At 38.1% G+C, this 24,940-nt stretch overlaps 2 protein-coding genes across 5 annotated transcripts in view; one reads left to right on the forward strand and one right to left on the reverse strand.

Annotated features, from left to right (window-relative positions):
• arhgap21b (Rho GTPase activating protein 21b) overlaps positions 1 to 5,149 on the forward strand; it is a 44,478-nt gene extending 39,329 nt beyond the window's left edge. For both annotated transcript variants that reach the window (XM_077557269.1, XM_077557270.1), the window contains one exon: positions 13 to 5,149. In XM_077557269.1, the coding sequence (XP_077413395.1) occupies positions 13 to 1,482 (1,470 nt within the window). In that variant the 3' untranslated portion in view covers positions 1,483 to 5,149. The remainder of the gene's footprint in view (positions 1 to 12) is intronic.
• Positions 5,150 to 7,739: 2,590 nt separating this feature from the next.
• dpp6b (dipeptidyl-peptidase 6b) overlaps positions 7,740 to 24,940 on the reverse strand; it is a 118,741-nt gene continuing 101,540 nt past the window's right edge. For all 3 annotated transcript variants that reach the window (XM_077558524.1, XM_077558522.1, XM_077558523.1), the window contains exons 9-26: positions 20,046 to 20,200; positions 19,822 to 19,919; positions 19,615 to 19,741; positions 18,739 to 18,777; positions 18,544 to 18,651; positions 18,358 to 18,449; positions 18,233 to 18,280; positions 16,848 to 16,960; positions 16,001 to 16,048; positions 15,840 to 15,938; positions 15,678 to 15,747; positions 13,127 to 13,321; positions 12,990 to 13,044; positions 12,815 to 12,917; positions 11,728 to 11,783; positions 11,574 to 11,646; positions 11,319 to 11,392; positions 7,740 to 11,061 (exon numbers count right to left, since the gene is read on the reverse strand). In XM_077558524.1, the coding sequence (XP_077414650.1) occupies positions 10,909 to 11,061; positions 11,319 to 11,392; positions 11,574 to 11,646; positions 11,728 to 11,783; positions 12,815 to 12,917; positions 12,990 to 13,044; positions 13,127 to 13,321; positions 15,678 to 15,747; positions 15,840 to 15,938; positions 16,001 to 16,048; positions 16,848 to 16,960; positions 18,233 to 18,280; positions 18,358 to 18,449; positions 18,544 to 18,651; positions 18,739 to 18,777; positions 19,615 to 19,741; positions 19,822 to 19,919; positions 20,046 to 20,200 (1,706 nt within the window). In that variant the 3' untranslated portion in view covers positions 7,740 to 10,908. The remainder of the gene's footprint in view (positions 11,062 to 11,318; positions 11,393 to 11,573; positions 11,647 to 11,727; positions 11,784 to 12,814; positions 12,918 to 12,989; positions 13,045 to 13,126; positions 13,322 to 15,677; positions 15,748 to 15,839; positions 15,939 to 16,000; positions 16,049 to 16,847; positions 16,961 to 18,232; positions 18,281 to 18,357; positions 18,450 to 18,543; positions 18,652 to 18,738; positions 18,778 to 19,614; positions 19,742 to 19,821; positions 19,920 to 20,045; positions 20,201 to 24,940) is intronic.

The following is a 24,940-nucleotide window of genomic DNA, read 5'->3' on the forward strand; positions in this document are numbered from 1 at the left end:
TTTCCTCCGCAGAGCCTGTGGGGGTCCGGGAAGGATCAGTGTAGCAAAGAGATGATACGCTCCTCCTTCTTTGCCAGCCGCAAGCGCAAGAAGCCTAAAGACAAACCGCAGGCCAGCAGTTCGGATGATGACCTGGACGCGTTGCCCAGGAAGGAGATCCTGGGAGAGAACCAGCAGCCAACCTGGTCTCCTGAGAGTCGCACTGAGGAGGAGGAGGAGGAGGAAGATGGCACCAGCGAGCTGAGGAACAGCTCTGAGGAACAGCTCGACAAAACCGCCGGCACCGAGGCGTCTCCAAAACTGAAGCCCACCTCACGTGGCGCCGGCTCCCCGTACGCGTCGCCGAGCCTGAACCGCCACGCGGTGGCTGTGCACCAGTCGTCGCTGTCTGACCCACCCTCCAACTACGACGACACGGTGTCCGACCTCGGCACCATGAACAGCACCAGCTCCCGCGCCTCGGCGCCAAGAGCCCGCCGCCGTCCTGCAGTGCCGGGACAGGACGCGGGTGCCAGCGGGCCCGGAGCGGAAGTGTGCTCCATCACCTCCGACTACTCCACCACCTCGTCCATGACCTTCATGACCGGCGGGGAGCTCAACACGCTGAGTCCGGAAGTGCGCTCGGTGACGGAGAGCCGGGGAGGCGACGATGACGCCGACGACGAGCGGAGCGAACTCTTCAGCGAGGGCAGGCCCGTGGAGACAGATAGCGAGAGCGATACTTCCGTTTTCGCGGCGGCGGCCGCCGTGCGTCAAGAAACGCGGGAGGCCCCGCGACCGCTGGCCTCACACAGGCTCATCGAGTGCGACACGCTGTCCAGAAAAAAAGCCGCTCGGCAGAAGACGGACAGCGAGTCATCGCTGGACGGCGCTCGCAGCGACAAAGATTCAAACAGGCTGTCGCAGATTTCCGGCAAAGGTCGCTCCACCGGCAGCCTCAGCTCTTCGTCCCGCGGCGAGCTGGATAAAGCGGAGCCGGCGTGGAAACTGAAGATCACAGACCGGCTGAAAGTGCGCCTGCGCATGTCGGTGGACGACATGTTCGGCGTGGGCAGCCAGCGCAACGTCGAAGGCCGCAGCAAGAAGAAGAACATCCGCCGCCGGCACACCATGGGCGGCCAGCGGGACTTTGCCGAGCTGTCGGTTTTGGGAGACTGGCCGCAGCCGGGCTCACGCTCGGAACTGTCGGCCGTGGACCGCCTGAGGCCCAAATGCAGTTCGCAGGACTTCTCCATCGGCGACTGGATCGCACGCGAGCGCCATCGCACCAGCAACCCCGAAGTGAGCCTGGACCCGAGCGAGCAGCAGGGGGCGGCGTGTGGCCTCGGAGCCGCGTCGTCGACGGAACTGTCTCATCGCGCCGCCGAGGCTTTGAACGGCGACGTGCCGCAGGCGAAGAGTCTGAGCTTGTCGGCCACGGCGCATCCGCATAAACTGGCGAGTTCCCAGGTGGTACACTCGCGCTTCTATCAATACCTGTGAGTCTGTGTGTGCGTGAAAGACAAGTTTTGGCGTTCGAGTGTGTGTGTGATGTTGTACACATGTTGTTATGTGAAGTGTGCGTGAGGCAACAGCTGTGGACCTTACTCGTGTTTGGCATGGGACAAATACGCTTCTATTTTTGTAATGATAGCTGATGTGGGAGCGGACCCGGTCCGGACGGACTTCCTCCCTCGTTACATGAAAATTGGTCACACTGAAGACTGAGGAGGTCCTTCGAAGGCTGTGAAGCACATGAATGAAGGCTTAGTCAGGTGAAGGTAATGGTTAGATTTTAAGAAAGAAAAGGTTTAGATTTCTAGTTTTTGCAGATGAGCTATTTTTGTGCAAAGAAAAGTTACCGAATATGTGAACCAGTAACCAAATGAAGAATGTACAAACGTGCCCGCAGTAACGCCGACTAAAAGCTTTAGACGCTCGTCTTGATGCTAAATTGTACATATCCGCTCTCTGTGTACTTGAATCACATTTTGGGTACGACATGCGCAAGGACTGCCGACTTTGCCGTCTTTGAGGCTTTTCCAAAGGTACAACGATGACCAGAAGACAGTGGACTTACAGTATGCACATGTTGAATAATACACTTCTTTGTGGTTCTGAAGAGCGGAGAACAAAATGGATTGAAACAAAAAAAATGGGAGCAGGAAATGGCTAATGAAATTGCAAAACGAAACAAAAAACATTCACAATAGGAAGTGCCTGACAATGAAACGTTTCGGGTGCTATATTGTCTTGCTACACAGTACTGTGAATGACCTTTTTTTATTGTTGACTGTCGTTCTACAGGTTCTTTAAGAATAATGCCGAGCTTCCATTCCTGAGGCATTCCACTCTGGTCTTAACACATTTTCTACTTTGTTTCCACAGTTTGTTTTTGGAATTTTATTTTAACAACTTGAATTTGAAATGTTCACTGTAAAATAAGTAACTTAAATGTATATACGGACGCCACGTTTTAGCTGCTTTATTTCGCGTTTCCAACGTACGTTGCAGGATTCAGGACGGTCATCGTGGGATGATGATGATGATGATGATGATGATGATGGTGGTCAGTGACGTGCGGTGAGGTTCATGGCTGCTGAGGCAGATTGGTCAGATTTACACATAGTGGTAAATTTAGATTGAAAACTGGTTTTAACAAAAAATCGTATGAGTACTCTTTCCGATTCAGATGACTTTATTGATCCCTAAAAAGGCAATTCCCCCAGTTGCAACCCGCCTGAACGGGAAGCCTGGCGGGTCACCTTTCAGCACCCAAATTTTCCGCACAGATGGTCAGAAAGAAGCTTGTTCCAGTGGTTTCGATAAAGCTTATTCGCCATTGCAAATAAAAAGCTACTCAGCAAATTACTAGTGTTGTGCCTAGACCAAAATATGAAATGAATATTTGAAGCAGATGAATATTTTCACATTTTATTATAATGCAATTCTTTTAAATGCAAATGCATATATAAAAGAATAGTAACAAAAAAATAAATTCAAAGTCTTCCTTTTGGATAATTTGTTCCATACGCTGATCTCATTTTAGGCCAAATTTAAAATGTTTTATTATCTTACCTTTATGTGTGGGTTTTATGCAATCAGCAAAACAATCAGCTGCAGGCCAATCCCAACTGACTTTAAAGCTGCTCTATGTAGGATTTTGCCCCAAAATATCTTTACATTAGCCTTTTTATTTGAACATTTATAGCTGTGTTTCCACCGCAGGAACTACGGGGTAAATTTACGGGGCCAGCCCCGTATGTGAGCGTCTCCACTGCAGGAGCCTTCCCAACCGGGCCACATTTACAGGAACTTATGGGGACGAGCGGAGGTCCTACTCGAGGAGAGGTACTCCGCCGGCCCGATAAACTCCCGATCGAGCTTTCGTGCTGATTGGCTAAAAATTATTTAGTATAAAAAATGATCTTACCTCCATGCGCAACGATGATGCATTCTCGGCTTAATTCTCTTCCACCAAAACAATTTTCTTAATAATTCTTTGTCTATTTTCGTTCCACTCTGTTAGCCTTTTCAAATTCTTGAGTCTCCTCTCACTCAAACCATCCATCCACTCCAAGTACATTTAAAAAAAGCTGGGGAAAAAACGGCAACCGCCACAAGTTTTTCTCTTTCCTCGTTCTGATTTTTGCGGCGCCGTGCTTGCGACGTCACAGAAACACGGCGCAAGGCGATTACTGTCGATCGAAAATCGTAACTTGCGAGTCAGCCTTTTCAAATTCTTCATCTCCTCTCACTCAAACCATCAATCCACGGCAAGTACATACAATAAAAAGCAGAGAAAAAACACCTAAAGTTTTTTTTTTCCCTCGTTGTTCGTTGCGCGGTGCTTGGGTGACGTCACGGGAGAAACCGCCGCGCGGCGTTTACGTGTCGATCCAAACTCATATGACGCAAAATGGGTCGTACTACACAGTGGAGACACAGCCACAAGCGGACGGGCTGAGAGGGCGGTTCCTGTGAAAGTCTCCCCCGCCATACCTAAACGTCCTGCGGTGGAAACGCGGCTTATGGACTCAAATATCTTCTGATTTGCAGTTTAACACCTTAGCTGTTCAAAATGGTTACTTCTATAAGCGCTTTGAAAAAAAGGATGGATGGATTCCACATTTGCTCAGAAGAGATCGCCTTAATAGCATTCCCCAGACACCCACAGCTGTGAAAAGCTAAATTAAAAAAAACTATAAACATGACAAGTGCCACAAAAAGATTGAAACTTGATAGTGACCGACGTAAACATCAGTTTTGCATTTGAGCAGTGGAGAGAGATGAGATCAAACTTGGGCTTGAAAAGCGATGCAAATGTAAGAAGTGAAGTTATTAGCATTTAGAAAGAAATGTGTTGTTTTCAATTAGCAGTTAGCTGGCCCACATTTCGGTCATAACCGAGGGTGAAAGCGAAGTGGCCGGTGACTTTTAGCATGGAAGGAACGCCGAGATGAATTCGAAAAGTGTGATTTTGTGAAAAAAAGACATCCCATTCCGTGTTGGTTCCATTCAGGTTAAATGTCGCCTTATTTCCCCCAATGGCAATAGCCTATTGTAGCTATGCTAGGCTAGCGGAATGTGAACGCACATGAAGAAGGGAGTGTGCAGTTTCATTTCAAGTGTTAAATATATTAGCCTGACTGTGGAAGGTCAGAATTCATATTGTAACAGCCTGTAAACATATTGGAGATGCGAAGTGAGACCACACACGACACTTTCCCAATGGACTCCTCAGATTTAATACAGTAATAGATGGCGCTGTTGAGCTGAGCTACTTCTGCTTTTTGTGACCGATTACGCAATCTAAGGTGAGGCTGGCTGCTTGCTGCCGCACCTCCTGTCCCAAACATTCATGTGTTGAAACAGGAAATATGGAAATTCAGCAATTTGAATGATAAACTCATGGACATGCTCGAAATAGGAAAAAGCAAATTCAAATAAAGCACAAACCAGAGAACGAAAATGCAAAAGAATTATAGCCCCCTGGCCGCACGTCCCTGATTGATGATGACCGTGTGTGTGTAAGTGAGTGGACAGTTTTGGTACGGCGTTCGAGGGAGCGCAAAACTCAATGTGGACCGTACAAACGCTGCATTCCTCCTGATTGGGAGACGAGTGCACAGACTCCGGAAACACTGGAAATAAATTGTGACAATGGCAATGACGTGTATGTGTTGTTTTTTTTATTGAGCATGTTTATGATTGTATTATGGGGCGGTGGCCTCAGGCATCCACCTCAGTGGGGCAACCAGTAGAGTTTCATACTTAGGTTAAGGTTTCAAATTAGTTTTAGGGTTTCAAATTGGGGTTATGATTTCAAATTAAGTGTTGTAAATTAAGGTTAACATTTCTAATTAGGGTTGTAAATGACTGATGCGGTTTCAAAGTAAAGTTTAAAATTAGCCTTAAGGTTTCAAAGTATGGTTAAGGCTTCAAATTAGGGTTGTAATTAAGGTTAGGGTTTCAAAAACTAGAGTTAGAGTTTCAAACCAGGGTTAGGTTTTCAAATTAGATTTTTAAACTATAATTGGGGGTTCAGATTTGGGCTTCGAACTATGGGTTAACTGAATTTACCCGTTGAGTGTTCCGACCAAGATAATTTATAATTCAATAATTAAGAGATTCAAATGCTTTATTCTAATACTCACAGGAGACTACTAATTAATCTGAGTTTTTTATTTATTTATTTACCACTCACACCACTACCTCATTTGAAACCCACACCAAAGTTGGAAACCGAACGTTGAAAATTTCAACCTTGAAACCCCAATTTGAAAAAACAACAACCATAGTTTAAAATCCTAATTTCAAACGCCCAACCATAGTCTAAAACCTTAATTTCACACTGTTTGAATTTCCATTTTGAAACTCTAACCACAGTTTAAAGCCCTAATTTGAAAATGCTAACCTTGTTTAAAACGAGCCTATTCTGGGGGACTTTGAAGGCACCTTACGCCTGCCTTGCGTGCGAGCGTGATGTGTGATTGGAGGAAAATGAGGAAGCGAGCGGGTAAAAGGCATGGACTCGTCTATCAATATTCATGTAAATCCGTAGTAAAAGGTTTATTGTTGTCGCTGTTAAAGTCACGTATGTTGTCGTGGACTGTTGGCCGACAGTAACCTGATGAGCAGGTGCAAATAAACCTCATAAATAGAGCTGCATCGCTTTCGGGACTTTTGCTTTGTCATTTTGTTTATAATGCTGCAGACGTCCACTAGAGTGCGATAGTTTTCCGTACCAAAATTTGGCTCCACCGTCAAGGATGGCAAAATTAGGGATTTAGTGGCTGAAATGACATCAAAATGGTCAGTTTTATAGCCCTAACCTCGGGTAAGCAAAATAATCACCTGTTAATGTGCATGGCCCGAGTTTGAAATAAGGGTTTCAGATTATGGTTTCAAATTATCATTATTAATTCTTATTATTATTTTAATTAAGATATGGCGAGGTTTCAATTTTCAATGTAGGGTTTTAAACTAGGGTTGAGGTTTCAGAGCAGGAGTTTAAACACGGGGCACAATTCATAAGAGTGGCTACAAAATTACAGTTTAAAAAATCCACTGTCAAAATGCATTATCTCAGTTTTCAAACTAGGGGTTTAAAAATCTGATTAGAAGTTTAAATTTAGGTTACAGATTGAAAGTAGGGGTTTAAACTATAGTTGGCAATGATAGTGGCTATAAAATTATACTTTAAAATATTAAACTATCAAAATGTGTGACCTTAGTTTCAAAGCAGGGTTTCCAATTAGGGTTTCAAACTATGGTTTGGGACGGGTTTCAAATTAGGGTTTTAAAAATATGGGTAGGATTTTAAATTTAGGTTACTGATTCTAGGGTTTTAAATTAGGGTTTCAAAGTAGGGTTTTGAACTAAGAATGGGGTTTCCAATGTAGGTTTCAGAGTAGTTGTTGGGATTCCGAGTTGAAACATTCAACTGTCAAAATGCGTGACCTCAGTTTTCAAAGTAGCGTTTTAAATAAGGTTTTCAAATTAAGGTTTTCAAATTAAGGTTAGTGATTCAAAGTAGTTTTGAACTCGAGTTGGGGTTTCAAAGTTTAGTATTTCAAACCGGGGTCACAATTTATAAAAGTGGCTATAAAATTGTTGTTTAAAAAATTAAACCTTCAAAATGTGTGACCTCGGTTTTTCAAAGGAAGGTTTAAAAACTATGGTTAGGGTTTCAAATTAGGGTTTCAAACTAGGATAAGCGCTTCAAAGTATGGTTTCAGAGTAAAGTTTCAAAGCAGCATCAAAATTTATAACAGCGGCTATAAAAATTAAGGGTTAAAAACAATTCACCTGTCAAAATGCGGGACCACTATTTAAATTACAGCTTCAAATGAGGGTTTCCAGCTATGGGATTCAGAGTAGGGTTTTAAACTTGGGTTTCAAAGTAGGGTCTCAGAGTCGCGGTAAGGTTTCTAACGAGGGTCACAAATGATAAAAGTGGCTATAAAATTGCAGGTTAAAACATTCAAGTTTTGATTTGATCAAGGTTTCAAATTAGAGTTTCAAACTAGGGTTAGGGTTTCAAATTAGGGTTAGGGGTTCAACGTACAATTTGAGAGAAGGAGTAGGGTTTCAAACCAGGGTCATAATTTATAACAACGGCTAGGAAATTCTGGGTTAAAATAATTCATCTGTCAAAATATGTGACCTTGGTTTTCAAAGTATGGTTAGGGTTTCAAATCCGGATTTGAGTGCATGATTACGGGAAAAAAAAAGAAAAAATAAAGCCGCCAAAAAGGTATGGTTCAAAATGCTTTATGTACAAGTTGCACATACAACATAAAGACTCAAACTATGTCTTATTTTATACACTTTGTACATCAGCTGACAAACCACTGACACTAAATAATTTGACTGGGGGGGAGAGAGAGAGAGAGAGAGAAAGAAAGAAAGAGAGAGATTTTTAGCCATTTAGCACACAAAAGTAATTCACAACATAATAAGACTTCAACATGGAGATAAGCTACTGTTGTAAATGGACATTTATAAACCAGTAGAATATCTTCCACGCTGTAAAATGTGTTTTTCTTGCTCACAAAAAGAAAAAGAAAAAAAAGAAGTCATATTCCTTCACTTCCATTGTCAAGTGGGCTTCTAACATTGAACGTTCGACCACTTTTAAGGCACGGTGACTAAAGGACAACAAAAAAAGTGCACGCTACGGAATATATATATTTTTTTATGTACATTTGATGGACTACAACGTTGTGCCTTTGATTTGTCAAATTGCCGCAGCCACGCAAAAGTACGAAGGAGTATCAGGGCCACCCTGAAAATAAAAATAATGTATTACCAGATCCATTTTCTATAGCGCTTATCCTCATTAGGGTTAGCTAAGTTAGTAGTTAGTTAAACTAAGCTAATCGCAGTACATAGTCGTAATGTGATGGGGGCGTGTCGATAAAAAATTGTTTACGTTAACAATTGTATTAAATGTATGAAAATAATGTTTTTTTTCTTTTGGTCAGAAAGTGAAAATTTCAAAAATAATTGCTGGCAAAATCAATGAATGAAATTATTAATAAATATAATGAAGCATTATTTGGTTTTGTTTTTCATGCTTTCTGAAGAAAAAAAAAAAGACTTAGGCCATTAGGATGAGGACAGTAAGTTTTAAATTGTCAAAAAAGTACAAATTTATTCTTGAAAATCTAAACTTAAAAACGTTCATTAGATTTTTTAAAATTTATTATTGCACAGTGTAATTATTATTTTTCTTTTCAGTTTTTCCTTAATACTCCCGTGTACAAAAGACACACAGCACTAATAGGGCGGAAAACACTAAACAGAGAGTACTACCGTACTTGTGATAACAACAACCAGTAACTCATTGGCAAGGTCATCAGAAACTGGCAGTTCAGTCTCCATGTAGATAGGGGGCGATATTTTGTGCTGAAAAGTGCTGGTTTCCTGCAGGCGTCTCGTCAGTCCTTTAACTGCTTCTTCGTATACCAAATCATGGAACGCAGAACATGTGCTTGGTCCTGTCTATTGAATATTAGCCTGCTTTTATTTTTAATGTATACTTTCAAATCAAACTCATCCACCACAAGATGAGGTACACCTAATAATGCTCAGTTTTGATTGACGTGTGTAAAAGGTACAGGTAGAGTATTAGTTTGAAAGGGGAAGTTTTTTGACAATATGTTCTATGCAGCCCCGCTAGCCTAAATATGTTATTCTGTTTAATATTGCATTAGTGGAATATAAGTTAAGCAGCAAAATCCAGCCATTTTTATCCATCTCAGGGGGCGGCCATTTTGTCACTTGCTGTTGACTGAAGATCACGTCAATGTTGCTTAGGTCTCAGGTAACAACCAATCAGAGTGCAGCTTCAGAAAACAGGTGAGGTGCTTTTCATTTTATAAACAGTGTTCCATTAACAACCAACGAATCCTCACATAAAACTATAGCTACTAAGTGTGTCAAAAAAATCAATTCTCATTTAGTAAGATTCAGAATCGATTTTAAGTCCCAAAATTGATTTTATTGAAATTATTTTATACGGTCTTGCCTTTCTCTGTGTGTGCCTTTATTGGGAGCGCTGTTCATGTTGTACCCGATTTGGCCACTTAGGGGCAGTGTGGTTTCACGCGGTCTAATACACTGTTAAGTTGTAGCCACATTAGAGAGTAGAAGGAAAAAGTCACTTCAATCAAGTCATTCCAATAAAAGTTTTTTTTTTTTTTGCAGTGTGGAGCCGTTCTTTTGAGTGATAAAAGTGCTGCGAGTAGCACGCTAATGCTAATTAGCGAGTCAGACTGGAGTAGATCATTACAATTTCTTGCACATCTATAGATTGAAGCAAAAATCATTGTCAATCGAAAATCGATTCTGAATGGAATCGCAGACCCAAAAATTGGAATCGAATCGTGTACATTCAAAGATTCCCACCCCTAATAGCTACACTATGTGTATTTAAAAACAAATAAAAAATATTGCTAATCTGCCACTTTATAAAGTCGCAAATTTGCATGTTTTTTCTCGGAATATTGCTCCCTCCATCTAAAAAAAATATATTTAGACATGGCCCTAATACGCCGTCATAGTTTTGACTTAAAATAAGTAATTATTTGTAATTTTATATATATATATATATATATTTATATAAAAAAAAAAGACTTTTTGCTTGGCAGTCAATAGATTTCTGTATTGAGTGCAGGGATGTGAGGTCAGGCTAGGCAAGTAAAAAAAACAAAAACAAAACTTGTGATTACATTAAATTATGTTCCATTTTAAGTCTGTGCTCTACAGCGTTTTTTTTTTAAATTATTATTATTTTTTTTACATTCCAATAATTCTCAATGACTTCCATCAATTAAATTGCTGAATGTGCGCATTTCCTGTTCAAACACATGCACTGGAAGTTTAGAGAAGCATGGCACCATGCATCAACCATTCAAGCTAATTTTGGTTCAAAACCAGCCTCATGAGGGAAACCATAATTATCCATGATAGTTGATTGTCACCCTGAGGGAAATATTTGGAACAGCTTTCAGTCCGATGCAACCACAAAAATAAACACGTCATCAAAACTGAGCATTAGAATGGGCGCAAAATGTTACAGCTTTTTGTTATGGAGTGCATTATTGTACCTAATCATTTTCTCACCGAGTGTATTTTCTGGCCTGCAGGTTGTCAATGAGGTCTTTACAGTTTCCGAGGATTTCTCCGTTAACAACGTGTCCAATTCTTAAAAAGCTGCAAGGAGATCGGTCCACTTTCCCTCTTGGTGGGCAGCAGTCAAGGACAGCAGGGAGGGTGGAAGCTGAGCCCCGTCGCAACGTGCAGGTTTGCCACTTCAGACTCGGGTTCGCTTTGTTTTCGTACGCGTTTGCATATTGTGCTGTGATAACTGGCCTGGGGGAGGGGCTGGGTGGGCGCGGTTTTTCGGCCGGTTGATCAGGTTTAGCGGTCGTCCTCGTCCTCGTCCACTTCCTGATCCTCGTCCTTCACCACTTCGGGTAGCCGGAAACATTCCCCGAAGAAGTTGACCAGCGAGCGGCTCAGGTGCTTCTGGGTGTCTTCGCTGTGCAGGAAGTGACCCTCGTCTGGATAGATCTGATCAGGGGGACAACTTTGAAGGATTACAGGCGACTCTTTCTATTTATGATGTAGACACCAGAGAATCAACATAAACAGACGTGTTGGGAGAAAAAAAAAATTGATATACATATATATATATATATATATATATATATATATATATATATATATACACAGTATATATATATATATATTTTTTTTTTTAAATGATGAAAATGAAGACGGTCTATTTGAAACCTCATCAGAAAGCACAACACACGCATACGTCTCACCTGAAGAGTGTAATTGGCCTTCTTGCTGATTAAATGGTTGATAAACTTGGCCGTGTGCTGAAAGTGGACTTTTTCTATAGACAGAGACAATTACAACACAGTCATAAAATAAAATATAAAATATAAAATAAAATACAAATATTAAAAAAAATAAATAAATAAAAAAATAAATAAAAAAAAATAAATAAAAATAAAAATAAAAATAAAAATACAATTAAAAAAGATATATGATATTCTTTGTAGCGCATTGGATACCGTCTGCGGTGGGGTGGATGATCAAGTACTGCTTCTGCACCAGCTGACCTGCTCTGTGAGCTAAATTGGACATCTGGGGGGGACAAAAAAAAATGCTCACAGTCATAAACATACTCTTAACCGATGAATGATTTTAAAGACATTCAAATGTTACCGTGTATACTCTTGAATCGGTCTTTGAGCCCAGGTATCGTTCGGAAAATGCCGACACTGCGGGAAAAAAGTCGTGTGTCTTTTACTGTACGGCCTGATGGCAGACATGTTCACGCTTGGATGCTTTTAATGAAATGACTCGCAGGTTATGGATATGCATGCATTTATCCGTTTTGCACCTTAGATAGATTGAAGTTCGACTTTTCTTTTTTCCCCCATTTATCATTCATCTGCAATAGATCATTTGTCATTTTGACACAATTTATCTATCATTCTTTGTTTAACACACGTTATATTTAATTAATTAAATTTTCAGCAAGACATCATTCACTACTATTTCACAACACTTCAATGATGACGTCAAATCCACTGTGCGATGGTTTGAATCCCACTTTAGACCGATTGCAGTTCAAGTTGTCTTTTTTATTCATTTATCATTTAACTACAATTAAAAATTCGCAATTTTCACATAATTTATCTTCCAATTTACTTCATACGCACATGCATTCAAATCTTAGCATTCAGCTTTCAGCATTCCCATGCAATTTCTCCAGAAATTGCACTTAGTCTGTTTTTTATTGAAATTACTGGGATTACATACAAAAGAAATAAAATATATATATATATATTATATACATATATATTATATATATATAAATAAATGAAAAACACACCCCAAAAATGTGTTAGAAAAAAGGGAAAAAAAACCTGAAAAAAATATTCCCAAAAACAGAAAAAAAAATCCATTAAACAGAAAAAACACTCCCAAAAAATGTATTAGATAAACAGCAGCCCCCCCTCAACCCCCCAAGTGAATGCAATGCACTTCCGTCATTTTTGCATGTAATAATACATTTCTTTCCTACTACTATTTACATTTATATATAAGATATTCTCTAAACATCTTTAGTAATTAGTTAATAAATACGCCTGTAGACTTACAAAGGCATTAAGGTGATTGCTTCACTATTAAATAAGTAGCGGGTATGTCAATATTTTTATTTGAGTAGCAATGGCGTTCATATAAAATCGGTTTCACATCGTCTGGCACAGACATTCACGGTGAAGCAAATCAAATTGAGTTTTACCGTAAAGCTCGAAATCAGTGATGGGCGAGACTGCAGTTCCACATTTAAGATGAGTGAACTCATCTGAGCTCAGCAGCAGCGTTGCTAAATATCCTCCATAAGCCTGCACGACAAAATCACACGTGCGCTAATATTAGATTGACTTTTCGACTTGCAGAATCACGTCAAGCGTTACCTTTCCATATACTCCCATGCGAGCCTTATCGATGTACGGCTCTTTGGATATGAACCTGGGAATGAAAGCATACATGAACATTTCCTTAAAAAAAGAAATACCCCCCCCCCCCCCCCCCAAAAAAAAAAAAGTCGGACCTGAGCGCCTCAAGCTGGTCCCTCTCCTCCATCTTGCCCAACCTCCTGTGCACTTTGTGGAGGAGGTTGGTCCCCTGGAACCCGCTGCCGTGGCCGTCGAAGCGGATGACGACGGTGCTGAAGCTGCTCACCAGAATGGTGGCCCAGTCCACCTGGAACTGCTCCGTCACCATCTGGCCGCCGGGCGTGCCGTCGCTTTGTTTGGGAGAAGACAAAGTTTCGAACTTCAGACGCATTTACGCCTCAGCGGGCAATCAAACCATGCACCTTGTGCCTTTTTCTTTTCTGATGTTCTTTCGCAATACTTACTCCAAAAGTAGCAGCAGCCTCAACAAGATCAAAACAAGGGTTAGGCTTTACGCAGATCTGATTGGCTGGATTGGATCGGTAGATATTTTGCATTTCTAGTGACTGGTGATGTCATAATTTGCAGATTGATCATGACATTCTATGCTGTTATTATTAATAAGACAATTTTAATTTTTTTTCCTTTTTCCCCAATATTTTAAATCATTTTTTTGGGGGGTTGGGTTCCCCCACATTTTCCATGTATTTTTTTTCTTGGTAATTTTACCGATTTGACATGTCATCATCATTGCTCTCTCTCTCTTTTTTTTTTTTTTGCGTGCGAGAATTATTCGGGTTTAATTAATGTAATGTTTAGAGCTGTCAAACGATTAAATTTTGTAATCAGATTAATCACATGTTAGAATTGTGATTAATCACGATTAATCATTTAATTAAAAAGGCTTTCTTATCAACATTTTTTGCCCGGGAAAAATTTAAAGAGCACCTTTTATGTGTTCATTTTTTCGGCATGTAATGTTATGAGGACGCACATGTTCATCCTCCTATTTTTTTCCAATCAGTTAATTACTTAGATAATTTAAAATAGGGAAAAAATGACTCCAATATTTTGACATGAACAAATATTCTGAATGTCAAACGCAAACATTCATTAATTGATTTACTTTAATGCATGTAGCTATGCTTATTGCTCAAACACAACCTGTGCTACCTTTAACGTAAACATCTGCTGTAGCTGAAGGATCATCTGCGGTCAAAGTTAACAGTGTGTTTAATCTGCATTAATACATGATTAATGAGATCATTTTTTTGTGATTAATTAATTAGTTAATGCTTTAACTTTGACAGCATTAGTTATCTTCCCCAATGCATTTCAATGGGGGCCAATTATAAGCAATTTCTGCCTATTTGTGGGGTAGGCTAATACCAATCCACTGCAAATAGCATGACACAAATGTACAATAAATAATCACGTCATTTAAATGGAAGAATTTGCCTATCTTCCCATCGGATTGGCAATCGGGGGGTTTTAAGACACTCTGATTGGCTCAAAAATATAATACTATAATAAAAAATAATATACAGTGCAATTAATATTAAAATTGAAAATTGTATTTTTTTGAAAAAAAAGTCTTAATATGGCAATAAATGAATATATTTTTAGAGGAAAAAATATGTTATGAGAACAAAGTTATTTGAAATACAGTATGACATAAAAATAGGGATTCAACGATAACGGCAATATCGTGATATCGCGATATTAAAACTGCCACAATATATCTTCGTCATCATGCCACGATATTAAAAGCAGCACATCTGCTAAAAAAAAAAAGGCTGGTTGATTTCCCTTTGTACAGTTCTAGCACCCTCTGGTGGCTAGTTTTTTGTGCAGTTTAATTTTCATAAGGGATGTTTGTTTAGGCCCTTCTATGTTTAAAAAATACGCTAATGGTCAGATGAAGGGGAACGTAATATGCCTGTAAACCGAATCGAACCGAGATGCGTGCTTGCATTAGCAAGTAAGTGCCTAAATATGAAATGTTATTAGAGATTGTAGGTTGTTTATATGTTTTGCTGTAATGTACAAAAGCACAATGTGTGTTTTTTTTAGTATGAGTTTTTTTTTTTTTTTTTTTTTTACAATATTGTGACCTTTTTTGGTATTGCACCACAATATCGTGATATTGTATCAGGATGTTTGGATATCGTTACATCCCTAAATAAAAGTCAAACTTTAATGAGGAAAGTGAATAAAAAAATATACAACTTTTTAATATTACGCCTTTTGACCGCTCTAAAAAAAAAGAAGAAAAAATAGAATACAGTCTAAAACATTTTTTGTTTATTCTTGTAAAAATATAGGAGCATATTTCTGAAAAATATACTTCTTGAAAAAAAAAAAACTTCATTGCTGTACTAATGCGTCTTTTGTGTAATTCGTTGCCATTTGCCATGTGCACATAAAAAATAAAAAGATTTATTGCAAATTAATTTGTGGACCCCACGATTTTGGCTCACAAAGTGTCCTTTTCTGGACCCAAGTTTGAGAACACTTAATCTAACATGTCAACTACCAATTTTCTCCCCCATCATTGTGAAGCCTATTTTTTAAGATGTTAAAAATTGAGTAAACATTGAAAAACACGCGTTCTGCTCCACTCATCTGATCTCGGAGACCTCCGTCTCCCAAACTGGAGGAGGATAATGTGAGCACATGTAGCCATTTGTGTCTAGTCGTACTTACACCAGTAGCAGTAAGGGGTAATGGGCTGTGTCTACAAATCCAGCTGGCTTCAGAATCTGCATGGTGAGGACTGCAGGACACACACAACAGCACTTAATGGATTTTTTTTTTTGGTGAAGCTCGTACAGTACAGCAGATGTCAATTACACACAAAACACCTACTGTAGTCGTCTATGGTGATGGTCTCATACTCCACTCTGGGCATCTGCGTGTTGTTGAACGTGGTGTTGACTCGCTCGTTTGTCTCCACATCCAGCACCTCTGCACACAAACATGCAAGTTAAGTAAATGCAAATTTAAAAAGCCTCAGAGAGAAAACTTACTCTGTTTGTCTTCTGTTCTGTAGATGACCACACTAGGAATGTCGGGCCCTGCCAAGAAGGGTGGAAAAACAAAAAGTTGGTTTACGGTATAGACTGATTGGTCACAAAAATAGGGACACATCACTGTCAGCAAAGTATCAATTTGACAATGTGTTTTATCATTGCTGTTAGTATTTTTTGAAAAACAATGGAAAAAAATGTTTTTTTTGGTGTTGTTTTTTCCAACAGGTCTTATTTTTATTTAAGTACTAATAAATTAATATTCCATAATTTTTTGTACACTTTAATAATGTTACATTATTACACAATAAATTATTAAATATTAAAATAAATATTAAAATTAATGTTTTTACAAAAATACATTTGTACATTTTATTTTTTTTTTATAATTGACTATATTAGTCGATTAAACCATATAATCAACTAGGGGCCGGCCCACACAAATAAAGAAAATCTGCATAAGATGTCCGTTGAAATGAAGGTTATTTCCTCAAACCCCCCAAATTCTTTAATAAATGCTAAAAAAACATTCAATATACGGTTTCCATGAAAAACAGAGGATGGGTTGACAACAACAACCTGAAAAATGTTAACTAAAAGCTAAACATTGTTCCTTCCTGACAAACAAAGATCGTAGAGTGGTTGAGATGTATCACTTTTTCATGCTTCCTCGACATCAATTACTACTTTCATGTTAGCTAGGTCTTTGGTGACATCTTTCTCAATAGGCATTACAGAAATAACACAATACAGCAAATATCTGTGAATAAGTCCCCCAAAAGAAAAATAATACTGGGGGGGATTACTGTAGTTGTGATAGAAAAGAAGATGATCTGGCTTCACTCACCTTTACAGTTGAGTAGGAAGTAGCGCATGTTGTGACTGAATGACACGTCCACATAGCCGCACTTGAACTGGCAGGACAGGCAGCAGCGGTTGAATGGAGGAATCGTGTCTGTGCTGTAAAATGCCATTGTACGCACGTGACTTAATGCGACTTGCACACTACACCTGCTGTACATACAGTAATGGCACTAAGCTTAGCATAGCATAACATAACATGACATGAGATGAGTTTGCATAGCATAGCATTGCATAGCCTAACATAACCTAGCAAAGCATAGCATAAATATAACATAGCATAGCATAACATTACATAACATAACATGAGTTTGCATTACACAGCATAAGTTAGCATAACATAACATAGCAAAGCATAGCATAAATATAACATAGCATAGCACAGCATAACATGAGTTTGCATTACATAGCATAGCAAATATAACATAAGCATAACATAGATAACATGAGTTGGCATCGCATAGCATAACATACATAACATGAGTTTGCATAGCATAGCATTGCATAACATAAGTTAGCATAACATAACATAGCATAGTCTAACATAACCTAGCAAAGCATAGCTTAATATAGCATAGCAAAGCATAGCATAACATAACATGAGTTTGCATTACATAGGATAGCATAGCATAGCATAGCATATTATACATGCTATGAGTTGGCATAGCATAGCATAACATAACATGAGTTTGCACAGCATAGCATTGCATAACATAAGTTAGCACAGTCTAACATAACCTAGCAAAACATAGCATAAATATAGCATAGCTTAGCATAACATAACATGAGTTTGCATTACATAACATAGCATAGCATAACATGAGTTGGCATAGCATAGCATTGCATAACATAAGTTAGTATAACATAACATAGCATAGCCGAACATAAACTAGCAAAACATAGCATAAATATAACATAGTATAGCATAGCATAACATAACATAAGTTTGCATTACATAGGATAGGATAGGATAGCATAGCATACCATAGCATAACATACATAACATGAGTTTGCATAGCATAGCATTGCATAACATAAGTTAGCATAACATAACATAACATAACATAACATAACATAGCCTAACATAAACCAGCAAAACATAGCATAAATATAGGATAGGATAGGATAGCATAGCATACCATAGCATAACATACATAACATGAGTTTGCATAGCATAGCATTGCATAACATAAGTTAGCATAACATAACATAACATAACATAACATAACATAACATAACATAACATAGCCTAACATAAACCAGCAAAACATAGCATAAATATAGCATAGCATAACATAACATGAGTTGGCATAGCATAGCATAGCATAGCATAGCATAGCATAGCATAGCATAGCATAGCATAGCACCTACCTGTACAAGTGTCTCCTTTTGGGGTCATCCTCTGTGCTTAGGAAGTATCTGGAGAAAAAGAAGAAAAGACAAATTGAGCGCCGATAAGCCTGCCATTGCAAACGTTAGTAAGTCGCCAAACTGACATGAGGTTCCTCTGGTGATTGTAGGCCAGAATGTTGGTGACGTCCCAGTCTCCCGAGGTCAACGACTGAAGGATGTCTGTGCTCGTATTAGGCTGAGACAGAACAAAACATCAACTCCGAAACTCAGAGAAAAAATATTAGATCGCGGGAAATATGGAGGTAAATGGTGCCATGGGGAAAACATACCATGGAGGTGGACATAGAAATGTGAAAGAACTTCCCCCTCCCGCCCTGAGGAATCGCTCGTGTGAAGAAGAACTTGTGTCCGTCGTGTGAAAAAAGCGGCGCTTCGTTCTGTAGTGAGTCGTGAGGATAACAAATTGTGCGTGTTTACAGCGCGTACATTTTTATGTGTACACACAGCAGATGTTTGACACCGACCTGTCTGTGCAACCAGCTCGTGCTCTCATCTTCATGTTTCTAAAAGTCACATTAGAATATGAAACATGTCAGTAGTAACATATTGGGCAACAAACAAACATAAAATTGTGTAAAACATATTTATAATAATTTTCTGGAGGTCTACATTTCAAATTGACCCCAAGAATAATTCAAGATAACAGGCCAGCTAAATGCAATAACAGACTTTTGGCCACATGGGGGCAGGAGTCAGTCCTTTTAAAATTACATTTTAAACTTAAGATGATGCCATTCTAAATACTGTATCCATCCATTTCCCTAATCGCTTATTCCTCGAGCTCCTTCTAAATATTTTATGCCATTTGTTGGTGGTCTTATTTTTTTTAATGTAATTTCTTTCTTTTTTTATGATTCTGCCAATTTTGCATGCATCTTAACCTTTTTTTAGGGCTCATAAAGGGCTTGCATTTCATTAGATTTTTTGTCGGCCTAAAAATTTTAAGTTTATTCCATAAAAGGAAATACTGTAATTATGTTACTATTATAGGTTATTTATAGAGACCTCTGAACTGTTCTGACTTAGTACTTAGTCTTAAACATTTAAAATATTAAGATTGATTTAAACCCCAGATTTAATGAATGAATAATTTTTTTAAAGATGTATCCATTTATTGTAATATACTGGACACATAAATAGAGAGATGTAATAATAACTTTGGTCTTGATTAACTGAGATCCTGGGGATTTAAAAGGCAAAAATAAATAAATAATAATAATAAAAAATAACAGGGACGGAAGTGACATGGAGTAATCCGAACCAGGGAGTATTAAAGGCGATTTTTCCACATCCCACAAAAAAACTGACTGCCACATTTCCCATTCTGCAAAATGTTTCACCTTAATGCAGACACCTGTGGTGGTCTCACACAACGTCAATATGGAGTTGTTCTGAGCTCTGTTCAGCCAGTTGACAGCCAGTTTGGTGCTGGTGGCCCATTTGACCATGGTGATGTAATATTCCCTCCTGGAAAAGCCAACAAAGACCATGCAGGGAGAGTCGGGACTAGCTTTCCATACTTAAGCATATTCATGACGGGCTCTCACCCGATTCGGGGGTCATCGGGTTTCTTCATGACCACGGTGTGCAGGGGTCCGTTGAGGCTCACCACTGATAGGTGCACCACGGGATTTTCCTCTCCAGCCTGCACAGGCCAAAATGAAAGCAGATATGTCCGTTTGGGTTTCAGGTGCGACACCAAAAGCCACGCGTGCTACTTCCTGGTTTCACTGAAAAACAACGTCGTCAGCATGTTAGTGTCATGCGTTACCTTTGGGTAGTGGTATTCCAAAGTGTTGGGATATGGCGTCCCTGTGAAGAAGGGGACTTCCATCTTTGGCACCAGCGTGTCGTTGATTGTCATGTAGGCCAGACGCAGGCCGTCGGGAGACCACCAGTGGGCCGCGTAGCTCTGCAGGATCTCCTCTGGGGCAAAAAGAAACGCAACAGGACGTCGAAGATAAACAAATGATGGGAATTGCTTTGAAATGAATGAATGAAAATGTTATGTCATATTTTTCCTGTTTTCTCTTTGCTAGAGCTCGTTTTGATTTAATATTTTCAAGTAGACCGTGATAATAATAATGTACATATTTTAAATGATGGGAATGTTCAAGTGTAGCAACATTGAAATATTTTGAGAAAATGTAACTGCCTATACTGGAAAAAAATAAAAATAAAATAGGAGTGTCAGGTGATTAAAAGTTTTAATTTTAACTCATTCACTGCCATTGACGGCTATAGACGTCAAAAATTCATTTGAACTATTTCTATTAGTTTAACGTTTTTTTTCCACTTTTGCTAACAAGAGTATGAAAACCTAGATTTTTTTGTAAATTCAGAACAGATATAAAATGTGTGATTAATCGTTAACTAGTGAAGTCATGTGATTAATTACAATTAAAACTAATTTTATCGCCTGACACCCCTAATTTTAAAAAAAACATTAAAAATAAGGGGTGTCAGACGATTAAAATTTGTATTCATAATTAATCGCATGACTTCAATAATTGACTCACGATTAAACACAAATGTTATATCTGTTCTAAATGTACAGTAAGAATTTTTTTCTAGGTTTTCAGAAAAAAATTAATGGGAAAAAATTAAAACTAATAGAAAAAGTTCACATGAATTTTTAACGTCTACAGTTGTCAATGGCAGTGATTGAGTTAATTAATCACCTGATTTCAATTAATCGCAAATTTTATATCTATTCTAAATGTAAAATAAAATATTTTCATACTCTTGTGAACATAAAAACGGAAAAATGTTAAACTAAGAAATATGGCTGCATCTTTAAGTCATTGATAGTACTTCCATAATAATTAATCAAAAAAAGAGTTAAAATTAAAAAGGTGAATTGTAAAAAAAAAAAACTAGTGTGATATTGATTTGTGTTAGTCAATTTTCTGCCACTAGATGGCATACTTGCATTTGTAAGGCATTGGTGATATTGGCTCAGTGCATTTTTCGTTTCATATTTAGAGCTAGATCTAACCTTTAACACGCACTCATTTTGACACTCCTAAAAAAATACATAGAAATAAAACATATTATAACATCTATCCATTATCTGAAAAGCACATTCTACACATTTTAATATTATTGAGCAGGTTACGGGCCAGTTCTAAGAATAGCTCACCAGTTATGGGATATTGCGATTTCCTAGGAATGTAGAATGCGAGCACTGGCAGTGAATTCTAGAATTAAAGTGTTGCAGATTGATTAGGGACGAGCGAGTACCGATAGCGGGTATCATATTGGGCCGATACTCAGCCTTTTTTGAAGGTATGGGTACTCTTCTCTTGTGGCCATTTTATGATCAAGAACTAGAAATTAGAGAAATAGAAAATTGCCATAAATGGCATGCAATTTTGGGAAAATGCTATATTGACATATTAGGTCTTTTTTTTTTTTTTTTTTTTTTTTTTTAAACGTGTCTGTCATTAGATTTTTTTTGGGGGGGGAATCTATGCCTAAAAGAATTAGTGGTACTGGTATGAGTACTGGTGACTACTCAAGAATTGAGTACTAGTACTGGTATTGGTCTGGAAAAAGTGGTCTTGAACATCCCAGGTTTTTTCCCGTGTACAAAATTCAGAGGCGGCTTCCTCCACCTTATTTGCTCTCCACCTCCAGCCCAAGTGACTGGTCATGAATGAACACTCTAACATGATAATCGTCATATTCTTATTATTAAAACATGGAATTAAGATATGTTACCTGTAAAAAAAATTAGTCAGTTGATTTTACAGAATAAATGCACATCATGGCGCATGGTCAGGATTGGGGATGTTTTTTCCTGACCGATACGCAACTCCTGAGCAGTCATCGCTACTGATAGCAAATACCGATACCACTAGTAAATAAAACTCCCCACCCTTAAATGACAGATGATTTTAAAGAAAGACCTGCATATCCCAATATATTGTTTTTCTTTAAAATTGCATGAAGTTTCATATATTTTCTCATTTCTTGTCCCTGATCATAAAACGGCCCAAGATTAGTATTGGTACCGACATAATATATAATTAAAATGTAAATTTACAAAATAAATATAAAACAATTTAAAATATAATAATGAATAAACTTGCCATAAAAAAAAAAGAATACATGGTGCCTCGATTCATGTTATTAATTAAACCCTGTTACAGTACATTAAAAAGTTAAATCCACCAGGGGGCAGTATGGCTTTATGGAAAGTAGCCTGTTGATAGTTGCTCATCATTTGCACGGGATCAAACATCATCAGGAATGATTTGTGTCTTTATTTATGAAAATTTTGTGTGTACTAAATAACATAAGACTGGAATGATTTGATATTGGGGTAGTCAGTTGCGTTATTTGCAGTGCATCAGAGTACAGTAGCCCAATCAGCTGTCATCCACAAGGAAAAATGATTCATATTATCTTGGACACTCTGGCACAGCCCTTGCACGTTTCCCTCGATGATGTCTAAAAGTTGCCATCGCAAAATAAAGTAATAATAAATCCCATTTCATGTGTGCAGCTCAAGGATGAGAGCAGCACAGAGGGGCACTACAACCTAACCTTCACTCTCTGCGTGTGTGCGTGCGCGCGCGCAAGAATAAACTGCATGATTTGTGTCGGTGTGATAAATCCTTACGAGGCAGCGGGAATAGTGCCACAAAACAAATCTTAGTACGGTAATGAAAATGGATTACGTCTTCACTTTAGCTTTCTGGGAGCCACAAAAAAAGAAATAATCCTATTAATAAGGACACGATTATTGCCGACCCCCTCAGCAGTTCAGCTAAATTACAGATGCTCCCTTCATAACTGGCATTTTGTAATTGCATTACACATTCACAACATTCAGTGATTATTATGAAAAGCCCCATGGGAATGAATAACAGAAAAGAAGTCGCCATTGACTGCTTAAATGAACCTAGACGCTCGAGCATAAATGACAGCGGGGTGCGAATACCCATTAGCAGAAGCCATGTTGAAGAACATTCAATAAAAACGAAAACATTTGTTAATACATCATCTATTTTTAGATGAGATAATTATTAATGATGACTAAAATGTTTTGTTCAGCTGTGTCGTCTGATCTGTGCCGCCCCGGGGCATAACAATCATTAAGCCCTTTTCACTCTGCACTTGCTCAATATGACAGAATCACGTGCCAACGTGTATGATTGGTTTCCAGCGTGCCCATATTTGGAAGTGAGCAGGTAGCAGCCTACCGGGAAGCAAAAAGAGAAATTCGACAAAATGTATGTTTCATTGTTGCAAAACAAAACCCTGACTGTTCATTTTAAGAACGAGGAGGAGGACACAAGCAGCAGAGAAAAACTAATGGCTCAGTGGGGACTTGGATGGTTTATTCATGCCGTTACCTGTAAGTAAGTCTGCAAATATAACACTAATTTAATCCGCCAGCTCTTCTTCCAATTCAAGGCGCCTTGAATGGTACTCTTGCTGTGCCGCTTGACTCATTCACTGCCATTGACGGCTATAGACGTCAAAAATTCATTTGATCTATTTCTATTAGTTTAACATGTTTTCTACTTTTGTTAACAAGAGTATGAAAACCTATATTTTTTATTGTACTTTAGAACAGATATAAAATTTGTGATTAAATGTGAGTCATGCGATTAATTACGCTAAAAATTTTTAATAGCCTGACGCTCCGAATTTTGAATAATCTCTAAGTCCGGCAATTAAATTTTTTATTGTAATTAATCACATTACTTCAATAGTTAATCACACATTTTATATCTGTATTTCAAAAAAAATATATAGGTTTTCATACTCGAGTTAACAAAAGTGGAAATAATTTTAAACTAATAGAAATAGTTCAAATAAATTTTTGACGTCTATAGCCGTCAATGGCAGTGAATGAGTTAATTCTGTGGTCCCTAGTTAGTTTCAGTATTAGTGTATTACTTGTGTGCAATATTTAATAAACACCATAGTAAAATGAATAAAGTAACACATTTCTTACCTAGCGTTGCATTTCAGCCGAGTTAAAATGAAAAAAAAAAAAAGCAGGTAAGATGAGCCATTGGATCCAAAAGTCAAGCATGCAAAATTGCCGCCGAAGGAGTGACATCATCTGAAGGTGTTTTTCTATTGGCTGCTGCTAGATGACGTCACTTCTCTCTCAACTCAACTTTATTTATAAAGCACTTTAAAACAACCATTGCTGCATACAAAGTGCTGGAGTTGACATGGAAAATAAATTAGTTATGTAGTAAAGATAAGTGAAACAAGAATAACAAAATAATATTAAATATCATAAGTAAGAATACAAGTAAATAAAATTAATATTAATAAGTACCTAAGTGAATAAGTAAATCAAATAAAAAAATAAATCAAATAAAAATAAATATCAAATAAAATACATTAAGGGCTGAAACGAGGCCAAAGAATACAGATGTTTTAAGATCAAGGTTATTTTAGTAACGGAAGCTAACAAAAAAAATAAAACAAAAATTCAAAAGACAATATCATTAACAAAATAAAATAAAAACAAAAATGCTTTTTTAAAAGCGAAGAAAATAACTGAAACTACATTTCATGTTTACAAAACTAACGAAAACTAGCTAAGTGAATAAGTAAATAACAAAATAAAATAAAAAAATAAATATCAAATAAAATACATTAAGGGCTGAAACGAGGCCAAAGAATACAGATGTT

Source organism: Vanacampus margaritifer, chromosome 2, assembly GCF_051991255.1.
Source record: "Vanacampus margaritifer isolate UIUO_Vmar chromosome 2, RoL_Vmar_1.0, whole genome shotgun sequence".
NCBI classification, from domain to species: domain Eukaryota; kingdom Metazoa; phylum Chordata; class Actinopteri; order Syngnathiformes; family Syngnathidae; genus Vanacampus; species Vanacampus margaritifer.